General features: G+C 30.1%; 1 protein-coding gene across 1 annotated transcript in view; it reads left to right on the forward strand.

The window, feature by feature from the left end:
* The window catches only part of LOC143225237 (serine/threonine-protein kinase Chk1-like), a 36,494-nt gene that overhangs the window by 7,043 nt on the left and 14,989 nt on the right, over positions 1-14,462 (forward strand). Inside the window, 6 exon segments of the mRNA XM_076454289.1 lie at positions 535-678; positions 7,162-7,261; positions 7,764-7,887; positions 9,183-9,247; positions 10,109-10,178; positions 10,947-11,132. Coding sequence (XP_076310404.1) covers positions 614-678; positions 7,162-7,261; positions 7,764-7,887; positions 9,183-9,247; positions 10,109-10,178; positions 10,947-11,132 — 610 coding nt within the window. The 5' untranslated portion in view covers positions 535-613.

The raw sequence follows: 14,462 nt of genomic DNA on the forward strand, positions 1-14,462 counted from the left end.
TGTTATATGTATTTGTTTGTAGATATCATGGTTTATAGAACATTGTACAAACTGACTGTAATAATTTAATTGGGCCATTGATTAATCAATTAGCGAACAATAGTAATCATCCAACTCTAACCAGAAGCCAATGCAGTGTACATTACTGACTATTATAAATAACAATTAAAGGAGAGAAAATCCCCAAATTCATACCAGCTTGTAAAAGTAATTGTGTTGACCCCTAGTATAGGCTCAGCTTCTCGGAGTCTTCATAGACACAGAACCAAAATGATGCAAGCTTCTAGCAGTTGTCATAAACAATATTTTAACTTTAGAAGCAAAAGGCTAAGTACATGTTACTACCTTTCTGATATCTGTTTAATGATAACTACATGCAGAACACCTTATGAAAATATTTAAAAATCACCTGAATTTATTTAAATCAATATTTTAGTTACAGAAGAGTTAACTTCATAGCTGTACCAGCTATGATAGAAATGATATTAGGAATTTTATAGGTTTATTGTATCAGTTTTTGTTTTGTTTTTGCAGGTGTTGTTGTTTTTTATAAGATACATCAAAAAGCTTTTAATAAAAGTAGCTTAGGTTAGTTGAACCAACCCAGGGAAAAATGGTGAAAGAATTTGTAGAAGGGTGGGATTTGATTCAGACCCTTGGTGAAGGAGCATATGGCGAGTAAGTATTTTTTATAATTTTACAGTTTGTACATTGTAAGATGTAATGTTTAAATTGTCTTCTTTATATTAACATTTTGAAAGATTTTTAGATGGACAAGTTTTAAGTCCATAAAAAGTTGTAAAAACATTTTAATTATTTTATTGATTAAAAACACAGTATTTCTAATGTTTGCATACTATTAAAGTGATTAACATGTATTGAAAAATATTAAAGAAAAAATTATATGCCTTATCATTACTCTCTATCATTAAAATTAATTTGATGTAGAACATTTAACATATTTTGGGACAACATGAGATCTGTTGATCCATCTCAGCTGTTCCATCGTCTAAACTAAACTAACTTAAAAAGTGACTGAAAGCTAACTTATAATTCATATACTTATGAAGCTTTTTTAAATTTCATTTAAATTTACTGCACCTATAACTACTGAAGACAACCCATTCCAAAAGCTAGCTATCCTGTGAGGAAAATAAAACTGTCTAAGCTGAAGATGACTCCTACTCTACAGAAATTTATATTTATGTCCTCTAGTCTTACTATTCTCACTGTTAAATATGAAAAAAATTGATGTATCAACACTGTCAATTCCCTTTACAATCTTAAACACCTCAATCAGATCCTTTCTAACTTTTTTTTTTTCAAGAGAAAACAATTTGAGATATTTCATCCCATTTAGTAACCCTTCTTTGAACTTTTTTCAACAATTTGATGTCTTTCCTAAAGTAAGGTATCAAAGACTGAACATAGTATTCTAAATGTGGCATATCCAGTGACCTGTACAATGATATTATAATCTTAGACTTGTATTCAATATTCCAGTACATATAATCTAAAATTCTATTTGCCCTACCACTTCCAATAGTACACTGCTTCAATGTCTTTACAGGCTGATTGACTGTTACACCAAGATCCCTTTCTTTTATAACACTGTTAAGGCTATTCCCATCCAAATGATACTTGTAATTTTAATTATGATAACCCACGTGCATTATCTTGCATTTATTATAATTAAAACCCATTTGCCATTTATTCGTCCAACTCATTAAATGATTTAAATCCTTTTGTAAATCGGCAGCATCCTTTTCGCTAACAACACCCAAGACCTCAGCATCATCTGCAAATTTAAAAAAACATTATTGGCTATTCCTTCATTTTTTCATTGATGTAAATCAGAAAAAGCAATGCTCCTAAGACTGAGCCCTGAGATACCTCAGTTTGACTGAACTCCATTTGTAACAACCCTCTGCTTTTCAGTGTGGATGCCTGTGTGTGGTTAAAAGACCTTTGAGAGAAGATTCTGTCTTTTCAGTTTACCTCCTCTGGGATCTGAACATCACCCCCCCCCCCCAAGTGTTGTTTGCCATGTGTGGCAACCCATGAAGTTTGGGAAAAAGATTCTGGTGGTCAAGGGGTTCAACTTTGACACACCAGTTTGGCCTTCAATTCCTGTAGACAGGTGGCCTTGGGGTGCCCCTCCTCCTCTCAGCTGGTCCTGTTGGGATAGTGTCAACTAAGTACCAGCGTTGGATGTTATTTTCTATAACTTTATCTCTGAAGTTGGACAGCATCATTGGTTATAGTTACACTGTCCAACTTGCTTGTGTTTTTTTTATGAGCTATTGTCCTTTTTACTTCTATTTAAATCTTTTATCTAATTTTTGGACATTGTTTTAACTTGATGTTTTTATATCTTTTATAATACCTTTACTTTCCATTTTTACTGGTTGTTTGATGCAGATAACCTAGTTGCTTTGTATCAATAAAAAACAAACAACTAGCCAACAACACTGCTTTTTTCCATCTAGCCATTCTTCAATCAAATTTGTTAACTTATCCTCCACACTTATAGAGACAACTTTTTACAAGCCTTTTATGTGGCACCTTGTCAAATTCTTTCTGAAAATCCAGACTCACTAAATCGACACCTTTTTCCTCACCTGTATAAGCAGTAACCTTTTCAAAGAGTGTCAAAATATTTGTAAGGCAATATTTTTAGTTAGTTAAACCATGTTGACTATCCAGTAAAATTGTAAATTTTGCAAAGCATCTTTTAACAGACTTCACAAAATGTTTCCATTAAGTGATGTAAGACTAATGGGCTTATAATTACTGGGATAAATTTTATCACCTCCCTGGGAAAGAGGAGTTACATTAGCTAACTTCCAATCCTCTGGTACCTGCCCACTATTCAAGTATTGACATAAAACAGTAGCAAGTAGATTATATATCCAATCTTTAATCTCCTTCAAAGCACTTGGGGAAATATAATCTGGCCCAGTAACTTTATAGTGTTTTTAAACTTCCCAATTTTTTCTTTTCCAGCTAAGAATTAATACAGACATCTTGTTTTCATTTATCAACTATTGAAGATGTGGAGTATTGGATAAATTTTCATTAGTAAAAACTGAAGAAAAAAAATAATCATCAAATACTGGCCTTCCTTTATCATCCCTCTAACATTTTATTTACCGTTAATGCATTTAAAGAAATCCTTACTATTAATTTTCATATTTTCAGTTAAACTTTTTTCATGCATCCTTTTTGATATCCTAATTTCCTGTTTTGCCAACTTTCATGATATTCTATAATCTTCTAAATCTCCTGTCATACCAGTCAATTTAAATATTTTTTAAACTTACGTTTTCCTAAATTTTATCTCTTAAAATCTGTGGGTGAACTTGTTTTTTTACATTCAGCTACCTTTTCTTTCTATAAGGAAGATGTTTACCTTAAATATTTAAAAATGTTTCTTTTAAAAAATTTTGACATTTGATCAGTTTCTCAGGTAACTCAGCTGCCAAATTCACAATAAATAATTCTTGATCCATTCCTTCAAAATTTGCTGTTTTGTAATTTGTAACCAAAATCTTATCATTCCTTCTCTCTATATGCAGTAAAACATCAAACCTAATAAAGTAATGATCACTCTCATCCATTTGTTTCCCAATTTCTACTGGTACTCTTGATAGTGTAAAGTTAACAATAAATCTGAAATAGCATTGTCTCTGGTAGGTTCATTAATTAATTGGTGAAGAAAATCATCTTGAACAGTTTTCAAAAATCATTTTCCCTCGTGGTTTGACTCTAGCATTTCACAATCTATATGCCAGAAATTAAAATCACCCATAATTATAACTTAATTAACAGCTGAAATCTTAACCTCATTGTACTGTTTCTCACTAATTTCATCAATATAATTTGGTGGTTTGTAACAAATTTCTACTAAGATCATTTTTCTTAGATATCCACTATGATGAACCCAAATAGATTAAATCTCCTTACTATTATCTTTAATATTTTCACTCAACAGGATGCAGCTCACATTTTCTATATTAAGCCACTCCTACCTCTCTCTTTACGACTTTGTCCCTATTAAATAATCTACAATCCTGTATTTCAAAGACATTTCTTTCATCAAAATTATCTACAATGAATAATATTCAGTTATTCCCATTACAAGAAAATCCTTCATTCCTACCAATGCTCTAAAGTCATCTTATTTTATTTTTTTATACTTCTAGAATTACAACAGTAATAATTTAACTACTACTGTGCTCACTTCCTATGTTAAACTTTTTTTCTGCTTCTTATTCTTTTTTGCATTTAGTTTTGTTTGGCTCTCATCACTGTCTAGGCATAGTTTAAAATTTTCTTTACAGCTGAGTTAATAATCTTAACAAACAAGCCAGACCCTACCCTATTTAAATGTAAACCATCCATTTCAAAAACTTCCTTTTCCACTGAACTGATCCCCAAGTCCAACTAGACTAACAATTTGTCCTTACATACTAATCTAAGCCTAGCATTTAGCTCTAGTGACCTACTTATAATTTCATTCCCACAGTTATTTCTGGGCTGTATCCCCTGAAAAAATTAAGTTATGTCATTTTTCTTTAAATGCCTTCATCAACCCTTCATACTTATTAATTAGCTCCTATGGCCTGCCTTTCCTTACATCATTATCTCCTACATGCACCACAAAAACTGCATCTCTGCTAGCCCTCTTTATTATATCTCCTGCTTTGTCAGTTATATCCCCCACCTATGCCCCTGGGTAACATAATCTTCTTTTCTCTCTGTTTACCCCACAGGCTATCTTATCTTCATCCCTTGTCAAGGAATCATCTATAACTCTTAACCTCCTTGTCATCCACATCCTTCTCTGACCTTTTTGTCTTCCTTCCCTCCAATATCTGTTGAAGCCAAGGGCTAAACTTTGTTGCTCATTACAACTAAATTAACTACTTTTTCTTTAATAATACTCTTTCTAACTTCCTGATATTCATTGTTAACTGATGTTAAGCTCCTGAAATCCTACTGCCATTTCCCACAGTCTACACTTCTTTTTATCTGTTGTCTGTACTTTAATTAGGATAGCCTCCAACCTATAAACTCTACATAAAAATTACACATCTTCATTACTAGCTTCCTTAAAAGTACATGGTAATCCTAAATTTCCAAATAAAACTCACTCATTGTATCCATTACACCTAACAAACTGTGAATACTGAATTCCTATACTAGTCTTAATTGTTGTATTTGTACTTTGTAAACCTGACGATGAGTGAAGAAGGTCGATACGTTGTTCGCTCCTCTGTGTAAAAAAAATTTTCTCAACCCAAACGAGCCGTTTTTACATATATTTGTTGTATTTATAATTATGGCCTGAAATAAATACTTAATAACGAATACTAGTATCCTAACATTTAAGAACCAGTAATATATTTTGATCAGTTTTTTATTTTCACACTAAACTTTGTCTTTAATTACATAGATCTTAATAATTTAGTAGAACTAACCATATAGATAACATCAATAATGTATCTAGAATGATTTATAGCCTGTCTATAAGTTACAAAAGTATAAGCTGAATTTAAAATATAGAGACAATAAACTAGTTTTATAGTTTATTTATTTAATAATGTATTTATCCTGTTTAATGATTTATTAGTAAGTTGAAATATACTAAAGCATAAATTATCATTACATATACTATGTCTATTTTAACGTAATAGTCAAATTTACTCCACTATACCCTAAGTTAAAACTTTTACTATAGTACTTTTATTTACAAAAGTTACTATATCTAGTTATTATTGTATTAACCCAGTTTACTACAAATTATAATATAGATATTAAATAACTTTCAGAAACTCATAACAGCTTAACTTTTCCATATTCTCGCTCTTCAGTTGTGGTCCTCATGAAAAAAAAAAAACATTTAGATTCAAAGAAATGTAATTTTTCAAAGTTTTACTCTAAAATACACAGTAGTTCTTAAGTTTCAGTTTTGTTAATATCATAAGATATGTAATTATAACATTTGAACTTTTTTAGAAGTAGAGTCCATTGGAAATTTGAGTTTATTAATGTATGCAGCACTAGAGATGTCTGTTTTAATTAAGACTTCTATCTGTGCAACACATACTGCCAAATACTTTATTTCTATCACTATTATGTTCATTTGGATTGAAAACTGAATATGTAGTGTCATATTATATAAAATGTTAAGTATCTTTTTTTCTTTGAATTCTGAAAATCACATTAATACAAGTATGTTATCACGTGAAATGATATGACAACATAATATGGAATTAGTGATTTTGTCAATAGAATTACAGAAAAACTACAAATTTTGATTAAATGCTCATCAGTTTTGTGTTTTTTAACTGTTCTTTTATCTTACTATAAGACATTCTTTGTGAGGTACAACTTATATTTATTTTACTTTTATAATCTCAACTTTAAAAAAGTTAAGTTGTCAAACCAGATAATATCATAAATAATAAGTATGCTTTTAGAAATGATCCACACAGGTAATAATTCCATGAATTGTGTTGCAGTGTTTCTTTGCTTACTGATTTATGATGTGAGCTGCTAAATATTATGACAATGATTGTCGGAAAACTGGTTTGTTAAATTATGCTAATATGTAATTGATGATAATTAAACACATCCAGGTCAGACCATTATACATGTCTATGGGAAGTGTCAAATCAACCAATATTCAAAAATAAAGTAGATACATTGTTATATTCTTTGTAAAGCTCATATTACTTTTAAAATTGGAACTTGAACTATGATAAAGGAAAACTTGCATTACCTCAGGTTGATGTAAACTAACTTTATCCTGACACTCATTTTTCTTGCTTATTCCTGGTAAGGTGTACATCAGTATAACCAGTTGCAACTAACTTGTGAAGTAATGAATCAGAAACACTGTGGCTGTTTACATTTTTATTATGTAAGAAAATACTCATAAAGCAGATGACAGTATTTTGAATTGTTTTCATTTGGTTATTGTGTCAGTCTAGAATGAGAATTATAGAATTCTGTGCAAAAGCACTAAATTTTTAGCATTGCAAGCTCTCTTTCTTCTATTCTTTTTCATTAGAATTTATTTTCGGTACAAATATTTACATTTTCCAGGGATCATAGCTTTTTGTATCAATGATTAAGTTATATCAATATTTTCAGAGTTAAGCTGCTGGTAAATCGAACAACTCAGGAGGCAGTAGCTGTCAAGGTTTTGAACCTTGAAGACAGGAAGGAAGCTGCTGAAAATATCAAAAAAGAAGTATGGTTAATAGTAGAAAGCTTGCCTCTTCTTACTTTAAGTTTTGAGTATGCTTTAATGGTAATCTATAGTGATCATCTGAACATAAATCAGTTTTAAGCAGTAAAATTACTTACTGTCAGATATACTAAATATACTTAGATTACTAAACCTGATTTAAGGTTTTAACAAGGTGTTTATGTAAGTGACTACATAGAGAGTCTTAACGTTTTCATAATTATGGAAAAAAAAGTGAGTATAATTTTTTAAATTTTTGTAAGATATGCTAAAGAAATTCTCCAGTGAGGAATTTTATGTATATTAAGAAATCTTGTGTTTCTAATTTCTTCAAAACAATTTTTAATACAACATGTAAACTTCTAAAACATGCAGTTCTATATTTGTAGATATCTGCTTCAAAATTATATTTTATGTGTATTATGAAACTGCTTTTATAAGCTACTTTTCTATAGCAATTTTATGCATGCTAATTATTTCATAGCTCATTGTTTTAACCATTTAGATATTTATTCACCGATTGTTGAATCATGAAAACATCATCAAATTCTTTGGACATCGTAATGAAGGATCTCGTCAGTATATCTTTCTTGAATATGCTTCAGGAGGTGAGCTGTTTGATCGAATAGGTAAGTCTTTGATTAATAGTTTACAAGTCTGTGAAACAGTGTTACAAACTTTTGCTATTTGTCATTGAGATATATTGGTTTCAAGGACTTTCACCCCATTGTCAATAACCCTGAACGAAGGCAAATAGAAAGAAAAAGACTAGGATTACTGTGTAAGTAAAAGACATTATAGGCCTGATCTTATTATTTTGACTTGTTCCTGTCCAGGGTTATTTTTGAGGACTGGAATTCCCCAGCACTGTTATAACTCAGTGACAAGTGCAAAATCTAATGAAAGATTGGTTTTCACATTTATTTCTTAGTATTTTAAACAGTTTCTTTGGATAAATTATTCAAGATAATGAATAACTAGCTTTAATACTCTATGTTCTTGAAATTCCTATGTAAATAAAATAATATATATATTTTAAAATAGTATTATGAACTATTTGTTAAAATGTATAAGTCTTTGTTTAACGGTTTACAATATCACGAGTGTGTTATAATATGTTTCTCACAATGTTTTATTTTATTCTAAATTGTTTTGTAATGTTTTCTCATTTAGCTTGCCAGAATATTGAAACCTTAGACTCTTTGGAGAATTTCATAGTGTCTTAAGCTGTGTTGAAGAACAGTTGATTAATTATATGAACTATAAATTTATGTGACCAAAGTGTAACTATGGCTGTGTGGGCTCTACAATTCATTGTTTGAATTAAAGAGCATCCACAAAATAATTCATATTGTTAGTCAACTATTCTTTGACATGATTTATAAGATTTTGACATTCTTCCTAGTGTCCAATATATTAATATTATGGGGAACTCTTCAATTGAGAAAATGTAATGAACAAAAGAAACTTAATGGATGCACTTTACACTCACAATTTTGTAATAAGTACTTTTAATAGGTACATTAATTTGAGAAGTTCTAACAAAATGATATTGGAGATAATACCTAAAGTTATAAAAAATACTAAACTAAACTCATTATTGATGAGAAAAGCTGTAAGCCATGAGACATATCTTTTAAAATGTTTTGAGGTCAAGATGGATGTTGGTTTTTAGAAAATCTAATGTGGTAGATGTTTAGTATCAAACTACTTATGCATATACTGTAAATGAAAAGAAAGCTGCTGTGGAAACCACCATGAGCCCAAGTACTATGAATTCAAATGAATAGTTCAATAAGTATGTTACACGTAAACAAGTAACCAACAAAAGCTGTTGGCACATAGATATCAAAGTCTTTCAAGTAATTCAGCATTAAAAGTTAATATTTTGCCAAAATGTTACAGTTTTTATGTTTTCTTGTAGAGCCAGATATAGGAATGTCTCAATTTGAAGCACAAAGATATTTTACTCAACTTATATCTGGAGTGGTGAGTGTTTATTATTAAGCAAGTTTACCAACAATTTCAAATTGCATATTGTGTTAGATATACTTTATCCATCTTACCTCTGAATATATATCCAGCATTTGAAATGAACTGTGATTTTCTGTTTTCACAAAACACACACATTGCAACTTTGTCAACCAATCATATTATTACATTTATTAATAATGTTTTATCAAAAGCAAATCACTGTAGATCAGGACTAAAAATAATCTTGTCCCTCATCAAATGCATTTTATTTCTGTTACATCGAAAAGGACATCCATAAAAGATCATGTGGTTAAATCTAAATATCTCAGATACTGTCATTATCTCATCAATGATTCTAGTGTAAGGTAATAGTTAATTGACAAATAATGATTTATAAGCATAAAGAAAATTATTTTATGTAGGAAAAATACTACATATACCAGTAGAACATTAGTTTGTTTTCTTTGGGTGTTTTCAGTTTTGCTCATAAATCATTCTTTGTCAATTTACTGTTGTATTAATATAATTTGCTTCTGTACATAAGTATATACTATAAAATTTGTATCAAAAGTTGTTTTTTTTTAAAAAAAGAGATAAAAGTTAAGAGATCACAGTTAAAAAAATACCAACTAGCAAGCAAGAAATACTTGTAAATTCGTGGAATAGGAAAGAGATCTCCTATTTTTAATAAATTCTAATATTCCACATCTTTTTAAAATGATTTTGTTTCATATTTGACTTATCTAGCCTTCAGTGTTTACCCCACTTAATATTACTAGTGATGCTGTTAATTCTGTGATACTAATATCAACTGTGATAGATGTAAACCTATTCAGTTTTGTTAAAGTAACTAACATATCTGTTTGCTTATTACAGGAATACCTTCACAGTAAAGGTGTGACTCATCGAGACTTGAAGCCAGAGAATCTGCTTTTAGATGCACAAGGTAAGAAAGTTAAGTCTTAAGCAGCCACCTTCAGGACTGAGACAAACTGGCCTGATTAGAGGGGTTCCACTGTACATAATTAGGGATTATGTAAACAAAAAAAGGGACTGATTGAATGACCACTTAGAGGGGTTCCACTGTACTACAGATCATTTAAGTTTAGTGTGATTATGTCCTCAATGTGAAATATTACAGAGAGGGGTGTGTTAGTTTACTCCAGTTTGTTTTTCTGTTGATCCCAGTTTTGTAGGCAGAATATCTTGTCAAAAATTGGATAGATGGATATATTGAACATACATTAAAGGTACTACATATAAAGTTAAACCTCATTAATAAATATAAAGACATGAATTTTAATGAATTTGCTTTTGTATATAGGTGTCCTTTAAAATGTAATAATTCAGGCTTAACTTAATTTTATTTATTTGTAACCATGTACATTTCTAACATATATTTTCATATGTTGGTTTCAATATTAATATGTGTTTCAACTACTGTACTCAACTCTTTTCCCACCCATAACCCCATTTTTATCTGCTTTATACTTTTGTCCATATACTATAAATTGCTTGTTTTGTTGAACCTCTGGTATTAGTTTGTTTTCCAGTGTGAATTTATAAAATTTTATCTCAGATTTTTCTTAGGAAGTGAGAGTAATTTAACAAAAATTAAAGGGCTCAAAGTATTGTGGTAAATCAACGTGTGAAATAATTGTCATTGTTATACAGTTTGAAAAATACTAACCTATTAAGTGTATATTCTTAACAGATATTCTGAAGATTACTGACTTTGGGATGGCAACAGTGTTCCGTTATCAAGGGAAAGAACGGCCACTGACGAAACGATGTGGAACATTACCTTACATAGCACCAGAAGTTTTGGTTCGAGAGTACAGTGCGGAACCAGCAGACATCTGGAGTTGTGGTGTAATTTTGGTTGCACTGCTTGCAGGAGGTAAAAAACAATTATTATTTTTCTATTACTATAAATTTCTGATATTGGTAGAAACTAATACACTAATAAATTCCATGATAATTTTAAGTAGGTTATATAGAGGATTATATAGGAATCTGTATGTAATTACACTTTTACCCATGAATTGCTAAAAGCATGCAACTTTAAAAAATAAAGTAGAAAAATTAATTTTGTATAAGAACTTTTATACAATACTTAAACTCTTCATGTGTTTCTAAATTGGCCTTTACAAAGTACAGATGTCTTAGTGCTAGCATACCAGTGGTTTGTAAGATAGAGTTACATTTCAGTTATTATACATTACATAAGTATATATATTATGACTGTTTACAAATAAATCCTTCAATTTCAGTTATATTTCTTTAAACATAGAACAGTAGATAAAAATGATGATCTTTACTACTTGTGATGTTATAAAGTTTTTTTGTATATGCATGTCATACCTGTTAAGCCTTGTTGAGCTTTGCATATGAATGTTGTAAAAAAATAATTTTTGGAGGTTTTACATATCCAGTTTTAAACAACAATAAAAATTTGTAATTACCAATACTACGGCTTCCACCATGATTTTATTAAGCTTCCTAACTAAGCTGTACTTGAGTCTTAAAAACTTCCATTTCTGGTCACCATATCACTTTGACCACCACTCTTTAACCTGTACAGCAGAAATGACAGCTTTGTCTCCATAATTATTTTAGGAAGACTGGCAGAACTGTATATTTCAAAATGAGCACTTTCAATTGGTTATAAATGTATAATTGAGAGAAGTTGTCACAGATGAACAAATATAAGCTAAAGAGGAAAGGTGGGCAAAGCCACTGTAGTGGATTCACTAAATATGTCCCTTCAAACAGAAAAGGTTGGGAGGTTCTTAATTTATATTTGACTTTGTTAATATCACTGATTTGAGTTTCTAATTCATAAGAAGCTACAGGTGTTGTATTGTAGTCATCACAAAATGTTATCTAACCAAAAGTGGAAGACAATGTAAGTGGAAGACTTGTGTCATACACACAAGTTAATGTTTAGTATTTTTTTTAAATATTGACTTTTAAATTAAGAAATTAAATAATATATAATACTAAAATTTGATTCCACATGTATTGATATACATTCACAAAATAGTAGATTAATAGAATTTTGAATGTAAGTCTACAAATGTGATGACATGTCTTCTGACCTCTGCCCATATGGAAAGGGTTAATAATAACATACTCAACCCCAGTATAATGTTCACAGAAACTAAATGAGAATAAAATAATTTCTTTTATTAGTTAACTTATTTTAATCAGAAATATTTTAATTTAAATTATTCAGCTGTTTATTATAGTTATATGAAAAGAGAAAAGGATTGGATCAGAATATTAACTATTTCAGGCATGAAGTGATCACTGCAAACACTATGTCCTCTAAGCTAGATAGAGATGACATTCAAGGTGGAGTTAATGAAAGCATGGTCTGTATTGGAGTTTGTACCATTTTGGTGCTCAGCAACCCTTATTGGTTTGCTTAAGTGTAGCAGTATAAGACTGATGTAGAGAAGAAGAACAGAGTGTAAACCTTTGCCACTAGTGTTTTTATCTTCATCCCAAGTGTAGTGCCAAGCTTTGAAGTCTTTTGTTTCTAGATACATAAAGAGTTTTATCATACAGGAACCTTCAGTCTTCAACATGATGAGCTATGTAACCCTTCACGTACACATTGGTGATTTGGATTTTAGTTAATAACTTTGGGTTAGATACCTGGATGGTTTATAACTTACAGTTGTGGTTATTCTGCTTGGAGCTGTCATAATGTTAAGAATCAATGCTACTTTCATGTCAAACTACAATCAATAGCCATTTAAGTCTCCAGATCAGCATGTGATTTGGAGTTAGAGTGAAAGTGAACTTCACAGCATTTGAACTTTTCAAAAAGTGTGGTTTTACAAAAATCAGAGTTTCTTTGACATTGCAGTAACCTATCATAATTTGAGACTAGCTGAGTTCCAGCTGCTTGAGATTTGTGATGGTTGAATGGATATGTTGTGGTAGTAATTAGTCACATTTCCAAACAGAGGTTATTCTTAATTATATTGTGTATTGAATTTGGACAGCTTGTGCCACTGACCTTTTTGTTTGTAAATTCTCACCTGTTACAAGATGCTGCACCTTACTTATCATGGTTGGAGTACAGCTTATTGCATGTCTCTTTCCAGATGGTTCTGGCTTTCTAAATTGATTGTTATTCCTTTGTTTTCAAATGCTATTAATTACAACGGACATCTTCATCCTGTAAATTCTGAATCTCTAAACTGAAAATGCCTTTATGAACTGAGTGTATGAATACTTTTCATCAGAAATGGCTGTTATGTTCCCTTACAAAACCTATTGGTTTTCTGTGGCATCAGACTACCTCTGAAATGCCAAACAATGTTAGAACGTAATTATGATACTTGTTGTTCCATTGGAACATCATATTGGCCATGTTTGTCATACTACTTGCTTACTTACAAATTCAAAATGTTTTCATGTAATGTACTCAACCCTCCATATATTTAATTAATACTATAAAGACATTTAAGTATGGCTGTGGTGAACATGTTGTTTACTTATTCATGTGGCCCTTTATGATAACACACATAAATGAAGGTCACTTATGATTTGTTTTATATATTGCTTTCTTCAGAAATTTTTTTCTATTTTTACATTTTGGTTAAAATTTCAGAAGTATCAGAAAGTTAGATCACCTTTCATATTTAACTTAAGAGAACCCCTTGAAAACCTCAGCTCTGGTGTCAGAAAAGTTGAAAAGTACAAATGACTAGTGCTATTAGAAAAATATTTAATGCAGAAAAACTTGTAAAATTGATAGTTGTATGTGCTTTGAGGATGTTTATTATTTTGATTTTTTTAGTTATTTTGATACAGTTCTTATCTTGTTAGTTAAAAGTTTTAAAATAATCATCTAAGGAAGATTTATCCTTTTTTACACATTATCTTAAGGTAACATTTATTTCAGCATTTGATATACATGCTACTGCATAAGTTTATGTGAGGAATACATACATTACTATATAAGAAAAAAACAGTAAATTCTCATATTTTTATATTTGTATATATTTCAAATATAAATATTTGTTGAAACTTCTAAAATTTAATCCATTAGAAATGAATATCTTGATATATATGACAAGAAAGTTATTTAAAATCACTAACCCTTGCAGAATAATGTGTCAAGATATGCTTTACTCTTAACTTTCCTAGTGTATGGTTTCCATTATTATTATTATTATGTTCTTTCATTGGTAGATTATTTTAAATAATTCAA

Source organism: Tachypleus tridentatus, chromosome 9, assembly GCF_004210375.1.
Source record: "Tachypleus tridentatus isolate NWPU-2018 chromosome 9, ASM421037v1, whole genome shotgun sequence".
NCBI lineage: Eukaryota > Metazoa > Arthropoda > Merostomata > Xiphosura > Limulidae > Tachypleus > Tachypleus tridentatus.